We start from the raw sequence: 15,369 nt of genomic DNA on the forward strand, positions 1-15,369 counted from the left end.
AGCTAACACCAATTCTCCTCAAACTATTCCAGGAAACTGGAGAGGGGCAAATACTACCAAACCTATTATATGGAGGCAGCCATCACTTTGATGCACAAAGCAGGAAAGACTCTACCAGAAAAGAAACTGTAGACTCATATCCATGATGAACATTGATGCAGATCTCAGTGAGATCTGGACAAACCAAATGCAACAACGTATCAGAGAATGATTCACCAAGACCAAGTCGGATTCAGCATCCACAAGTCAATCAATGTAATCATCATATCAACAGAAAGAAATACAAAAGCCACGTGGTCCTATCAGTTGATGCTGAAAAGGTGACAAGACCCGACACCCATTTCTGAGAAAGGTCCTCCAGAATCTAGGAGTTGAATGACCGTTCCTCAATGTCATAAAGTCCATTTATAACAAACTAACATCATTCTCAATGGAGAAAAGCTGAAAGTTTTTCCCCTAAACCTGGGAACCAGACAAGGATGTCCTACCAAAATCAATCTACAATTTCAATGAACTGTCAAATTTCCAATGGCATTTTTCAAGCAAATTGAACAACTTGTCCAAAAATTTGTGTGGAACCACAAAAGGCTATAAATTGCCAAAGCACTTTTAAGAAAAAAAGGGAAAATATGAAAGTATCATGCTCTCCAACTTCAGTTTATACTACAAAGTGATAGTAATCAAGAAAGCATAGTACTGCGATAAAAATGGACACATAGGGAGTCGGGCAGTGGCACAGCGGGTTAAGAGCAGGTGGTGCAAAGCGCAAGGACCGGCATAAAGATCCTGGTTTGAGCCCCCGGCTCCCCACCTGCAGGGGAGTCACTTCACAGGCGGTGAAGCAGGTCTGCAGGGGTCTGTCTTTCTCTCCCCCTCTCTGTCTTCCCCTCCTCTCTCCATTTCTCTTTGTTCTATCCAACAACAACAACATCAATAACAACAACAAGGGCAAAACAACAAGGGCAAAAAAAAGGAAATAAATAAATAAGTATTTAAAAAACTTTAAAAAAGAACTATACCCCATAATTATACAATCTTACAGTCATTATAAAATACAAACTTATGCTATTAATTACATTAAATGAAATGACTGCTTAAATAAAGATTAACACTACTAGTCAAAATAAAACACATAAAATTTAGCCTCAGAAAAAAATGATAAAAGAGCTATAAAAACAGAAGTAAAATTATTTGCTACACATGACTGAGTTAGAGTAGATTTTTTCTTCTGTGTTGAGTGCACATGGACCCAGGTTCAGCAGAAGAAAGCTTCTTGAGGGGGTTGAAGCAGGGCTGAAACAGGGAGAGAGAGGCTGAGAGGAGTGGTGTCTCACAGCTTATCAAGCCTCGGCTTTGCGTACTGCTCCCGTGTGTGTGTTGGTGGGGGCTGGAATTCAGGTCGTGTGCGTGGCGAATGCCAACCTGGCGAGCTGTTTCTGTCCCTACCCCCACCCCCCACACACTGTTTTCTCCTTTCTGGGGGGGTTCATGGTGTATAGTCACAGTAAAACACAGTCATTGGTCCATGTGTAACATTTCTCAGTTTTCCCCCTCACACTCTGACCCCTCCCCACCTAAGTCCTCCTCTGCCATCACCAAGTTCCAAGACCTGAACCCTCCCCCCACCCCAGGGTCCTTGACTTTGGTGCAACACACCAACTCCGGTCCAAGTTCTGCTTATTGTTTCCCCTTCTGCTCTTATTTCTTAACTTCTGTCTATGAGTGGGATCATCTCATATTCATCCTTCTCTTTCTGGCTGATCTCACTTCACAGGATTCCTTCAAGCTCCATCCAAGGTGAGGTGAAGAAGGTGAATTCACCATTTTTCATAGCTGAGTAGTATTCCATTGAGTATCTAGACCACTCTAGCCCTGCCCTTTCCCACTTTCTTTCTAACTGGATAAACTCTGTCTCTCTCTATATGGAGAAGATTAAGCCACAGGCCTTAGAGACCATTGAGGGGGCCATGACAGGCCTCCTTCACAGGTCTGTGTGGGTGAGTCCTTCCATGTAACATGCAGAAAAGGAACCAGAGTGGGGAGAACACCCAGCCAGGTGACCCACATGGAGGGCCCAGCCTGGGGGCTCTTGTTCCCAGTGAAGCTGTTCCTTGAACACGCGTCCAGGGGTGTCCGAAGCTGCCTGCGCCTTTCCAGCCCTCCTGTTCCCCCCCCCTCTCCTCTTTGATGCCCTACTTGGCTTCCTGAGTCAACGCGGGATCCAGGAGTGTGTGGCCCCAGGCAGAGACAGGGCTGCGGCTCCAGGGCTGGCCCCTGCACCTCCCCTCCCCTCCCTTCCCGGAGCTTCCTGAGAACTCTGTCTTTCCCAGAATCGGCTCAGCCATGGCTGCAGGCACACGCAGTGTCCGAGGGGCAGCTCTGGGCTGGCGGGTTGCTGAGCCCAGGCTGTGAACCACAGCTGCTGACTCACAGGCTTTACACACACCCTAAGAGGCAGACCGGGCTTCCTGTCCTGCAGCTGCGGGGCAGGCTGGCTGAACGATGGCGCAGGGAACACGCATCCACATAACCCCGGAGCAGCCCACCCGTGCCGTGTGCGTGCTGGGCACCAGGAACCAGCTGGATGTCTACGGGTGAGAAGGCAGTGCCCTGAGGGGGGGGCAGGGGCAGAGAAGCTGGACCAGCTGGTTCTGCTGACCGGGGTCCCGCTGTTGGCTCAGGCTTCCGGCTTCAGCCTCTGGAGCTGCCGCCTGGGCAGCAGCTGGAGCACTGAGGTCACAGGGGCCCCAGGACGGGCCTGGACGCAGGGCAGTGAGTTATTTGTCAGGAACAAAAGGGACGTCCCTAAGACCTCCCCCCCGCCCCAGTGAGTACTACAGGGTAGACAGGACCCTCTCCTTTTATGATGGAGTCAGTGGAAGCTCAGAGAGGATGTGTGACTTGCCTAAGGTCACATGGCCAGTGTCTGCCAGAAGCAAGGCTAGACTCTGGCCTTCTGGAGCCCTCTGGGATGCACATGCCACCATGGGTGTGTCAGAACATGGACGTGCTCAGACAGGCTCTGACAAGGGCACAGGTGAGAAGCTAGCCCTGCTCTCAGCTAACTGTGTGGCCCTGGGCAGTGGAGCCTTTTTCTCCATCTGTGAAATGGGTATAGTGCTTGTTTCATACAATAGCTATTCTATCACTTAAATGTGAAAGATCCTGAAAATATTTGTTAAGGACTTAGTACAGCTGGGCATGTCCCTGGTTCTCATCCATCCATCCTTCTACTGGGACCAGGTAGTGGTGTAAATGGGGATCTGAACAGAAGTCGTGATACCTGGGGTGAAAGAGAACAGAGTTTATTGGCGCCGACCCAGAATTAGCTCACGCTACAAGTTCTAGGCCCTGAAACTCAGCAGTTTCTTTTTTATAATAAATATGAAATTTTTATGTTTTTATAGTGAAAGAGTCCACAAAGAAAGGTTGTCTGATGGTTCACTAGAACCAGGAGATGGGCAGAGGTAGCAAAAATCTTAAAGCTCTCAGGGCCTCACAAACACCAGAAGATGCAGAAGATGGGGAAAGGTATTAAGCTTAGAACTGATAGATGTCCTAAAAAGCTGGTGCCAGTATTTGCAATTATTTTTATACACTACTTCAGTGGCACACTTGGCTGCTAGGCTCGGATAGCTAACTCACGTCCTTCTCCAGAAAGACCTGGGGATCCCACAGTCCAACCCCAGACCCCTCTGCTGTGAAGTGACCTGCAGTGAAGCGTGTTCCCAAGCCCACGGGCACGCAGTGAGGGACTGAACATGAACCGACAGAGTGAGAGATGACTGGGACACAGCACAGTCAGGAGTCTACGTGTTTGTGGGATGAGTGAAGGCGGTTGAATGCGGGAAAGGGTCCTGCTCATTTCTTTAAACCTTTTTATTTATTTGTTATTGGACTGAGGCAGGTAGACATTGAAAGAGGAGGGGCAGACAGAGAGGGGGAGAGAGACAGAGAGACACCTGCAGCCCTGCTTCACCACTCATGAAGCTTCCCCCCTGCAGGTGGGGACCAGGGGCTTGAACCTGGGTCCTTGTGTACTGTAATGTGTGCGCTCAACCAGGTGCACCACCGCCTGGACCCAGGGTCCTGTTCATTCTTGTATCCTCTGTGCTGGGTGCGTGGCAGGCAAATAGTTACCCTGACATCGCTTCACAGCAGGAGAGGAAGGGTTGGTTGTAAAAAGCAAGACAAGGAAACAAGGAGCATACATTTCAGAGAAGGTGCCTGTCCTACTGCCCGTCTCCATCCCTCACGCAGAGCAGAGGCCCTTAGATCTCGGGCTGTCTGGACACCATTCCTTGGTCTTTCTTTCACCAAGGACCTTCTATGGCCTCCATTAGTCAAACACCTCCCACCCAGGGTGTGATGTGAGTGCCACAGGGTTAGGGGAAAGGGAAGAGAGAGAGAGAGGAAGGGGAGAAGGTTCAAGAGGAGATAAGTGCCAGCTGTGGGGCACGCCCTGTGTTGGATGCCTTCCCTTCTTAGTTTACGAAAGGAGGCTCCTTCCTTCCGTTTTCAGGTGAAATAAATCCACAGAAGGCGGTTAGGACACAGCTGAGTTTCCGTCAGGAGGCTCTCCACTACCCCCAGCGCTGCTCTGTTCACACCCTGCCTCGTGACCTTACTGCCCTCAGGGGATGCACGGGCACTGGACCTGCTGACCTCTGGGCTACCGCACCGTCCCGCAGCCCAGGCTGCCTCCGTCTGGCCCGTTCAGTCAAAAACTAATCAGCCCAGTAATTACAGAAGCCAGACCTTACATCTTCTGCACCCCATAAAGAATTTTGATCAGGGGACCGGGTGGTGGCACACCACACCTGGTTGAGGGCACATGTTACAGTGCTTAAGGACCTGGGTTCAAGCCCCCGGTCTCCACCTGCAGAGGGAAAGCTTTACAAATGGTGAAGCAGGGCTGCAGGTGTCTCTCTGTCTCTTTTCCCCCATCTCCCCTACCCTCTCGATTTCTGGCTGTCTCTATCCAATAAATAAAGATAATAAAAAAAATTTTTTAAAGAATTTTGATCCATATTCCCAGAGGGGTAAATGTTAGAAGATGACCAGAGGGTTGTGAACTCCAACTCCATCAGGACCCAGGGACAGAAGAGGAAGGGGGGGAGAAGAAAAAAAAAAGGCAGGGCACTTGGAAGTAGTAGGTGTGACTTAGAAAGGAAGAGAGGCCAAGACAAGAAGGGAAAAAATGGGCAAATAGGGGGAGTCGGGCTGTAGCGCAGCGGGTTAAGCGCACATGGCGCAAAGCTCAAGGACTGGCTCAAGAATCCCGGTTCAAGCCCCCGGCTCCCCACCTGCAGGGGAGTCGCTTCCCAGGCGGTGAAGCAGGTCTGCAGGTGTCTGTCTTTCTCTCCCCTCTCTGTCTTCCCCTCCTCTCTCCATTTCTCTCTGTCCTAACCAACAACAATGACATCAATAACAACAACTATAATAACTACAACAACAATATAAAACAAGGACAACAAAAGGGAAAATGAATAAATAAATAAAATGGGCAAATATATATCTATTATTGAAATAACAGTTAACTCATATCTGTGACCTTGGGAGAACCACTGCAGTTTCTGGTGGAGGGATGGGGACACAGAACTCTGGTGGTGGGAAAGGTGTGGAATTATACCCGTTATCTTATAATTGTGAAAATCAGTATTAAGTCAATAATAAAAATACTGTTCAACGTCTATATAAAAAAACCAGCCCAACTACCTTCCCTTCCCTTCTTTTTCTTTTTTTATATTTTATTTATTTTCCCTTTTGTTGCCCTTATTGTTTTTATTGTTGTTGTAGTTATTATTGTTGTTGTTGATGATGTCATCATTGTTGGATAGGACAAAGAGAAATGGAGAGAGGAGGGGAAGACAGAGAGGGGGAGAGAAAGACAGACACCTGCAGACCTGCTTCACCGCCTGGGAAGCGACTCCCCTGCAGGTGGGGAGCCGGGGGCTCGAACCGGGATCCTTACGCCGGTCCCTGAGCTTCGCGCCACATGCGCTTAACCCGCTGCGCTACCGCCTGACTCCCCCTTCCCTTCCCTTCTTCAAAAAAAATTATATTATTATTGATATGACAGAGAGAAATTGAGAAGGAAGGGAGAGATAGACAGACAGACAGACAGACAGATAGATAATAGATAGATGACAGATATCTGTGCCACTGTTTCACCACTTGTGAAGCTTCCCCTCTGCAGGTGGGGGCTGGGGGCTTGAACTCAGGTCCTTATGTTTGGTAATGTTTGTGCTCAGTCAGGTTTGCCACCGCCCCCACTCCCCCTTCTGTATTAATAGTCGTTTCACACTGTTTCTACCACCAAAGGTCTATGTCCCTACCCCACCACCCCAAAGAGAATCTGAAAATCCACCCTCCTACCAGAGTCCTTGACTTTAGTGCAATACTCCAAACCCAGCCCAAGTTCTGCTTAGTGTTTCCCCTTCTGTTCTTATTTCTTAACTTCTGTCTCTGAGGGGGACCATCCCATCTTCATCTTTCTCTTGCTGGCTGATCTCACTTCACATGGAGAATCTGAATTTCTTTCTTTTATTAGTGATTTAATAATGACTAACAAGATTATAAGATCACAGGGGCACAATTCCACACAGTTCCCATCACCAGAGTTCCCTGTCCCATCCCCTCCATTGGAAGCTTCCCTGTTCTTTATCCCTCTGGGAGCCTGGACCCGAATTCTTTATGGGGAGCAGCAGGTGGGAGTTCTGGCTTCTGTCATGGCTTCTCCGCTGGACATGGGTGTTGGCAGGTGGCTCCACACCCCCAGCCTGTGTCTGTCTGTCCCTAGTGGGGCAGGGCTCTGGGGAGGGGAGGCTCCAGGACACACGGGTGAAAGAATCTGAATTTCTAGCCAGTCCCCAGGTCCTACTGCTGCTGCTGTTCTCAGGACCATCCGTTGAAATGCACTGGTCTTCTGTTCTCACATGGATATCATGTGAGCACTGTCAGTGTCCACACGCTGTAAGCCCAGGCGTGGCTGATGGGTGGGTGGGTGGGTGAATTAACAGCTGTGCAGTGGATGTCCCCAGCCCTGCCATCACCAGTCCTATGACTTGGTCTCAATGTCCTCATCTGTAAAATGGGAATAACAGTGCCCCACCCCTGGGCTGACTGTGCAAACGGAGGTTAATGACCGCAGTGTGCAAGGTCACCAGCTGGTCACATGTTCAGGCTTCACCTACTGACAGTCTGGTCCCCTGAGCAGGGCTGCGGGAACCGGAGGAGGGACCTAGCTTCGAGCTCTCTTTATTTCTGGATCCTGTATTAGTTATCTACCACTGTGTAGCAAACCCCCCCCCCCCGCCCCCCAAACTCAGCAGCTTGAAGCAACTGTCTTTTATTCTTGCTAAGATCTGGTGGGTCAGGACTCGGGTGTGACTTGGCTGGGCCTTCTGCCTGGGGTCTGGAAGGTTGCAACCAGGGTGGTGGAAGGAGGCCATCATGTTAAGGCTGAATCAGGGATGCTGTTTCCAAACTCATTCGCAGGGTCTTGGGATAGACAGTTCTTCCTGGGGGTCCCCTGGACCTCCTCATAGTTTGCTTTGTCCCACTGAGTGAGACCAGAAGGAAGGGAAAGGAGGAGAGGAAGGAAAACTGTCGGGCTAGCGTGGGGGTGCCTTCTGGGTTGGAGAGAACTCGACCGGAGCCAGCCTGGGCTGCTGCTTACTCAGAGACGCGGGAGAGAGACCGGGAACTCGTGGTGGAGTGGGAACGCAATGTGTCTTTATTGATCAGAGACAACACTTTTATAGCATAGAACCAGAAGTGGCAAGTCGGAAAAGGAAATGGCTAGGAAAGGGGGTGGAGAAAAGGAAAAAGCAGGGCTGGGAAGGCAGAAACTCCCTTAGCAGCTGTTGCAAAGGTTTTAACCGGTGGGATTAATGTCACCCTGCAGGCAGGGCAGGTAGAAAGAAGATAGGCCAAAGATATGAAATTGGGTGGGATCTTTAGGGTAAAACAATGATTATGTAAATAGGCCATAGTATCAGGAATTCAGGGGAGCTGGCTAATGCCCACAGGAAACACCAAGAGATCTTTTGTCACTTTGTTGTCAGATAATAACCCATCGCTTTAGTCATCTCCCACCCATCAGAAAGATTTTTTTTTTTTTTTTAGAATTTATTTATTAATGAGAAAGATAGCAAGAGAGAGAGAGAGAGAGAGAGGAAGAACCAGACATCACTCTGGTACATGTGTTGCCAAGGACTGAACTCAGGACCTTGTGCTTAAGGGTCTAATGCTTCATCCACTGCAGCAACCCCCCCCCTCCAGACCACCTATAAGAAAGACTTTCAGGCTACACCCCCACACACAAGGGCTTTCGCTCCAGGGGTGGAAGACTGGGCACTGCCACATACCTTTCCTGTCGCTTCCCAATTCTCTTCAGGGAATGCATGCAGCTTCTGCTGTAAACACAAGGCGTGACATTACAAGAATAAACAGAAAACATAAGGCCTGGCGAGTCCCCCCAAAGAAACCCTGGTTGCCCTCTGTTGAGTCCTCAAGTGAGTCTTCGCCGTGCTTCCGAGTCTGTCAGGGTAGCCACACACAAAGACGCCTGCTCCACATCCACACCTCCGGGTCCCGGGAGGAAGATGCTACCCTGACTCACCGGCCAGCTCTGTGCCCTTGATGTCAATACAGGGTCCCCCTGTTGCTGTTCCAGCCTCTGAAGGGACAACAGCAATGGAGACGTAGAGCCCGCGGTTGTATGTTGGTGAGTCTTTGGTGACTTTTGCATTTTGGTAGTATTTCTGTTGCTAAAACTAAGAGCCAGAAGTTGTGTGTCAGCTGGCAAACTCCCAGACCGGCACCAGCCCCCTGAGTCAGGTCTTTTAGTCCCAGGAATGTCTCCCTCAGCCCCTTTCTGTCCAGGAGCCACACGTGCTTGTACTCAGCAGTGGCTGGGTGAGTACTTAGAGATATCCCGGTCCTAAGTTGTTGAGCCGCAGGTGGTTGGAGCTGCTTTTTGACGTTGAGCGAGGCGAACAAGATGCAGCTGCTGCTATGCCAGCAAAGGGGAAAGACCAGCCTTGCCTTGGTGACCTGTGCAGCGAGTCGCCTCTCCGGGCAGGCTCTCACACCGTGACTCATTCTCTGTCCCTTCTGCTGTCTGCGGCCGTGCTCTGTTGAGGGCTGGGGTATGGGGCCGCCCCGGCAGCTCACTAGGACGGGGCGCTGCTTTGCCATGTGTGCAAACCTGGTCGCCATCACGCTGCAGGAAGCTTCAGTGATGTGGGTTCCTCTTTCTCTCTCTCTCTCTCTCTCTCTCTCTCTCCCTTCTCTGTCTCTGTACAAAAATACAGATAAAATGAATTAAATATGGGGCTGGGCAGTGGAACACCAGCTACACATCACAGCACACAAAGACCCCAGTTCAAGCCCTTGATCCCCACCTGCAGGGGCAAAGCTTCTCAAGCAGTGAAGAAGGGCTGCAGGTGTCGCTCCTCCTCCTTCTCATCCTCTTCCTCTTACTCCTCCTCCTCTTCCTCCACCTCCTCCTCCTCTTTCCCCACCTCCTTCTTCTCTTCCCCCTCCCCTCTTGAGTTCTCTGTTTCCATCCAATACATTAATTCATTGAATCTTTTCAAAAAGTAAAGAGAATGGCTGTGTCGGACATTCTGGAATGCACGTGCCTGCCGGTGTCCACGTGCAGACCTCCTCGGCTGGGGCCTGGAGGTGGACTTGTGGTTCTGGAGGCCGGCGGGCACAGCGTTTGACTCTACAAGGTCAATGCTCCATCGCCTTGCAGAGGGGTTGGCCTCCCATCCCCGTGAGCAGTGGCTCTCATTCCCAGGGATCCGGTGGTCTCCGGCTGGATTTTTCACCAGTCAGGTGGGTGTATAGCTCCTTAACGGCCTTGATAGCTGGTTTGTTTTTCTTTTTTTCCTTCATGGTCACTGTAGGGCTCAGTGCCAGCACTACGAATCCACTGCTCCTGGCAGACATCCCCCCCCCCCATTTTAATGGATAGGACAGAGAGAAATTGAGAGAGAAGGAAGAGATAAAAAGGGAGAGAGAAAGAGAGACATCTGCAGACCTGATCTGCCACTTGTGAAGCATCCCCTTGCAGGTTGGGATCCGGGGTCTCGAACCCAGATCTTTGTACTATGTGCGTTTAAGCGGGTGCACCCCCACCCAACCCCCTGGCCTTGACACCTTCATTTCTGCCCTGACTGGTGATGTGTCTCAGTTTCTGTGGCTGTCTGCTCGAGTCTTTTCCTTAGTTTGGTGAATACTCTTCATCTCAATCATAAAATTGTGACTAGAAGACACAGAAGGAGAGGCCTGGTGGTGGCTCACCTGGTCGAGTGCACACATTACAGTGAGCAAGGACCTGGGTTCAAGCCCCCCAGTCCCCACCTGCAGGGGGGAAGCTTCGAGAACACTGCAGGTGTCTCTCTCCCTCTCTATCTCCCCTTCCCCTCTCAGTTTCTCTCTGTCTCTGTCCAATGAATAATGAATAAAATAAATTTAAAAAAGAAAATACAGGAGGAAACACTATCTCAACTTCCTCTTCCATCTAGGACCTCAGAATTTTTCAACTTCTATCACATCTCCCAGCTTTTTGGCTCTCAGTTTTTAATCACATTTTTGATATGTTTGTAATCTTAAAAATACAAATGGTGCCTAGTGGTGGCACACTTGGTTGAATGCACAAGGACCCAGGTTCAAATCCCTGGTCCCCACTTGCAGGGGGTGGGTGGGAGCTTCATAAGCTGCTGGTGCCTCTCTCTCTCTAACAAGAACAAGAAAGGAAAAAAAGCCTCTGGGAGTAATGAATTTGTCCCAGATATACCTCTGGTGGTAAAAAATAAATAATAAATAACTAAATATGTTTAGACTTACCAAAATATTTTTTATTGACTTCATGATTGACAAGACCATAAGGTAACAGGGGTACAATTCTACACAGGTTTCTTACCATCAGAGTTCCCTGTCCCCCCCCCTCCATTGGAAGCTTCCCTGTTCTTTATCCCTCTGGGAGCATGGACCCAAATTCTTCATGGGGAGCAGAAGGTGGGAGGTCTGGCTTCTGTCATTGCTTCTCCACTGGACATGGGTGTTGCCAGGTGGCTCCACACCCCCAGCCTGTCTCTGTCTTTCCCTAGTGGGGCAGGGCTCTGGGGAGGGGAAGTTCCTGGACACATTGGTGAGGGCGTCTGCCCAGGGAAGTCAGGTTAGCATCACGGTAGCATCTGCAACTTGGTGGCTGAAAAGCATTAAGATGTAATGCAGAACAAATTGTTTAATAAAGGGAGTTGGGCGGTAGTGCAGCGGGTTAAGCGCACGTGGCGCAAAGCGCAAGGACCGGGGGAAGAATCCTGGTTTGAACCCCCGGCTCCCCACCTGCAGGGGAGTCGCTTCACAGGCAGGTGTCTATCTTTCTCTCCCCCTCTCTGTCTCTTTCTCTCTCAATTTCTCTCTATCCTATCTAACAACGACGACATCAATAACAACAATAATAACTACAACAACAATAAAAAGCAACAAGGGCAACAAAAGTGAAAATAAATAAGTAGATAAAATTTTTTTAAATTGCCTAATAGTCAGGAACCTAAAGGTAAGAATATAGCAGATGAAATTTGGGGTCTTCATTTTGGAAAAGACTAGTAGGTTTATTTTAGGTCTATTCCAAGGGGGGGCTGTGACTTTACTAATTTTCACCGGATCCTGACAGCTAACATGCAGGCAGTAAGCTTACCAAAATATTTACCTTTGTATGTCCCCATCCTTGCCTGCATCCCAGGCCATGTTTCTGATAATCAGATTTTTTTGTTCTCTTCTGCCTTCTATGTTATTGATTTCACCTTTCTTCATCTTTTTTAAATAGTCTCTTTTAGCTTTGAGCTATATTGACATAGACCATTATATTCATTTCAGGTGTAGAACATCGTACTTGCTGTTTGTGTAAGCTGTGAAATGAATTCCACATTCCAGACAGTGACAGCGACATTTTGTTCTTCCTGTGATGAGAACTTTTACAATTTTCTCTCCCTTCAGCTTCAAGCAGCCAGTGCATCGTCTTCAGCCGCCGTCATCACACTGACCCTGCGGGGACAGGGCACAGGGGTTACCCACTTTCAAACCACAAGTGTGGGTGTTCCGACAAGTTCCCCCATTTCACCTGCCTCCCCACCTCTGGAAAACGAATCTGTTCTGTCTGCCGGCTCAGAGATTTGCTTTGCTTTGTTCTTTTCTTATTATTGATTTATTTTTTTGTAAACTACTTTTTTGATTTGATAGGACAGTGAAAACTTTAGAGGGAAAGAGACAGGGCAGGAGGCAGAGAGACACCAGCAGACCTGCTTCACTGCTTGTGAAGGTTTCTCCCTACATGTGGGGAGCTGGGGCTTGAACCCAGGTCCCTTGTGCATGGTGATGTGTGCACGTACCCAGGCGCACCACCACCACCTTGAAATATATTATTTTACTGGGAGTTCACAGTTTCCAGCACAGTTGTTGACACAGGGCTACACTTTCTCATCCCCCAAGATAGCTGTCTGCACAGCACTCTCACTCCAACCCCCCCAACAGGGGGGGCCTTTCCCACCATCTTGCACCCGGGCTTCCAAGAGCCCCTCACCCTCTCCCCTCCTCTGCTAGAGCCCTTTGTGCGGATGCAGTACCCTGACCCAGGTCCAAGTCTGACTTCATTTTTTAAAAAATATTTATTTATTTCCTTTTTGTTGCCCTTGTTGTTTTTATTGTTGTTGATGATGTCGTCATTGTTGGATAGGACAGAGAGAAATGAAGAGAGGAGGGGAAGACAGAGAGGGGGAGAGAAAGACAGACACCTGCAGACCTGCTTCACCTCCTGTGCAAAGTGACTCCCCTGCAGGTGGGAAGCCAGGGGGCTCGAACTGGGATCCTTATGCCGGTCCTTGCATTTCGCGCCACCTGCACTTAACCCGCTGTGCCACTGCCTGACTCCCCGACTTCATTTTGTCTCTCTGGTCTTGCTTCTTTTCTTTTTTCTTTTTTTTTGCCTCCAGGGTTAGTGCCAGGGCTTGGTGCCTGCACGATGAATCCACTGCTCCTGGAGACAATTTTTTCCCTTTTGTTGCCCTTGTTTTTTTTGTTTGTTTGTTTTATGCATCCTGGGCTATTGCTCCTAGAAGCTATTTTTTCCCTTTTGTTGCCCTTGTCTACTTTTTGTTGTTATTATTGTTGTTGTTATTGCTGTCGTTGTTGTTGGATAGGACAGAAAGAAATGGAGAGAAGAGGGGAAGACAGAGGGGGAGAGAAAGACAGACACCTGCAGACCTGCTTCACCGCCTGTGAAGCAACTCCCCTGCAGGTGGGGATCCTTCCGCAGGCCTTTGTGCTTTGTCAGCTGTGTTGTATATGGTGCTGGCGATTTAACCTGTGACCCTGGAGCCTCAGGCATGGACGTTATTTGCAAAGCCATCTGCTATCTCCCCAGCGCTCCCTCACCTAGTTTGTGTTTGAGATGCCCGTTTTCCTGCCTGTCTATAAATCCTTCCCCACCCACCTACTCACCAACATTCACCCTTGTTTTTTTTTTTATTGTTGTGGTTATTATGATTGTTGTTGTTGCTGTCATTGGGTAGGACAGAGAGAAATGGAGAGAGAAGACAGAGAGGGGGAGAGAAACACAGACACCTACAGACCTGCTTCACTGCCTGTGAAGCGACTCCTCTGCAGGCGGGGAGCCCGGGCTGGAACCGGGATCCTTATGCCTGTCCTTGTGTTTCACACCATGTGCGCTTAACCCGCTGCGCCACCGCCGACTCCCGCTGGTCTTGCTTCTTTAGTTCCACCACCTGGTTTTATCAGGTAATTGCTCTCACAGGACTCTGAAAAGAACAAACATCTAGGAATAAACCTAATAAAGGATGTTTTGTTCTTCTCAGAGTCCACATGTGAGTGAGATCAGTTATCTTTTTAAGGTATGCCTTGGGGCCAGGCAGTGGCGCACCTGGTTAAGTGCACACTACAATGCACAAGGACCTGGGTCCAAGCCCCTGGTCCCCACCTGCAGGGGGAAAGCTTCACTTCAGTGGTAAAGTAGAGCTTTGGGTGTCTTTCTGTCTGTCTCTCCTCTATCTCTTCCCTCTCAATTTCTCTGTCTCTATTCAATAATAAATAAATAAAATACGCCAAGTGCAAGGACCGGCTTAAGAATCCCGTTTCAAGGCCCTGGCTCCCCACCACAGGCGGTGAAGCAGGTCTGCAGGTGTCTGTCTTTCTCTCCCCCCTCTCTGTCTTCCCCTCCTCTGTCCATTTCTCTTTGTCCCAACAACAGTGACAACTTCAATAACAACAACAATAATAACTACAACAACAATAAAAAATCAAGGACAACAAAAGGGAAAATATAATAAAATAAATAAAATAGAAATTTCTTTAAAAATGTCTTTAGAAGTTGCCTTGGCAAAACTGTGCTTGTTTTGAAATACCAGTTTTCTCTATCTGAAAATATCTTCATTAAAACATGACTGGGGGGGTCGGGCGGTGGTGCAGTGGATTAAGCGCATGTGGCGCAAAGCGCAAGGACCAGAGGAAGGATCCCGGTTCGAGCCCCCACCTGCAGGGGAGTCGCTTCACAGGCGGTGAAGCAGGTCTGCAGGTGTCTGTCTTTCTCTCCCCCTCTCTGTCTTCCCCTCCTCTCTCCATTTCTGTATGTCCTAGCCAACAACGAACAACATCAACAATGGCAATAATAATAGCTACAACAAGGCTACAACAACAAGGGCAACAAAAGGGGGGAAAAATGGCCTCCAGGAGCAGTGGATTCATGGTGCAGGCACTGAGCCTAGCAATAACCCTGGAGGAAAAAGAAAACATAATTAGGGGGGCAGATGGTACTGCAGCGGGTTAAGCGCACGTGGCGCAAAGCTCAAGGACTGACATGAGGATCCCGGTTCGAGCCCCCGGCTCCCCACCTGCAGGGGAGTCGCTTCACAGGCGGTGAAGCAGGTCTGCAGGTGTCTGTCTTTCTCTCCCCCTCTCTGTCTTCCCCTCCTCTCTCCATTTCTGTATGTCCTAGCCAACAACGAACAACATCAACAATGGCAATAATAATAGCTACAACAAGGCTACAACAACAAGGGCAACAAAAGGGGGGAAAAATGGCCTCCAGGAGCAGTGGATTCATGGTGCAGGCACTGAGCCTAGCAATAACCCTGGAGGAAAAAGAAAACATAATTAGGGGGGCAGATGGTACTGCAGCGGGTTAAGCGCACGTGGCGCAAAGCTCAAGGACTGACATGAGGATCCCGGTTCGAGCCCCCGGCTCCCCACCTGCAGGGGAGTCGCTTCACAGGCGGTGAAGCAGGTCTGCAGGTGTCTGTCTTTCTCTCCCCCTCTCTGTCTTCCCCTCCTCTCTCC

At 49.3% G+C, this 15,369-nt stretch overlaps 1 protein-coding gene across 2 annotated transcripts in view; it reads left to right on the top strand.

The window, feature by feature from the left end:
• Positions 1 to 2,426: 2,426 nt before the first annotated feature.
• The window catches only part of LOC103114093 (protein-arginine deiminase type-4), a 46,005-nt gene continuing 33,062 nt past the window's right edge, over positions 2,427 to 15,369 (top strand). Inside the window, exon 1 of one of the 2 annotated variants that reach the window (XM_060200887.1) lies at positions 2,427 to 2,594. In XM_060200887.1, the coding sequence (XP_060056870.1) occupies positions 2,503 to 2,594 (92 nt within the window). In that variant the 5' untranslated portion in view covers positions 2,427 to 2,502. The remainder of the gene's footprint in view (positions 2,595 to 15,369) is intronic. The other variant, XM_007523721.3, reaches the window with a different exon arrangement.

Source organism: Erinaceus europaeus, chromosome 11 (genome assembly GCF_950295315.1).
Source record: "Erinaceus europaeus chromosome 11, mEriEur2.1, whole genome shotgun sequence".
Classification (NCBI taxonomy): domain Eukaryota; kingdom Metazoa; phylum Chordata; class Mammalia; order Eulipotyphla; family Erinaceidae; genus Erinaceus; species Erinaceus europaeus.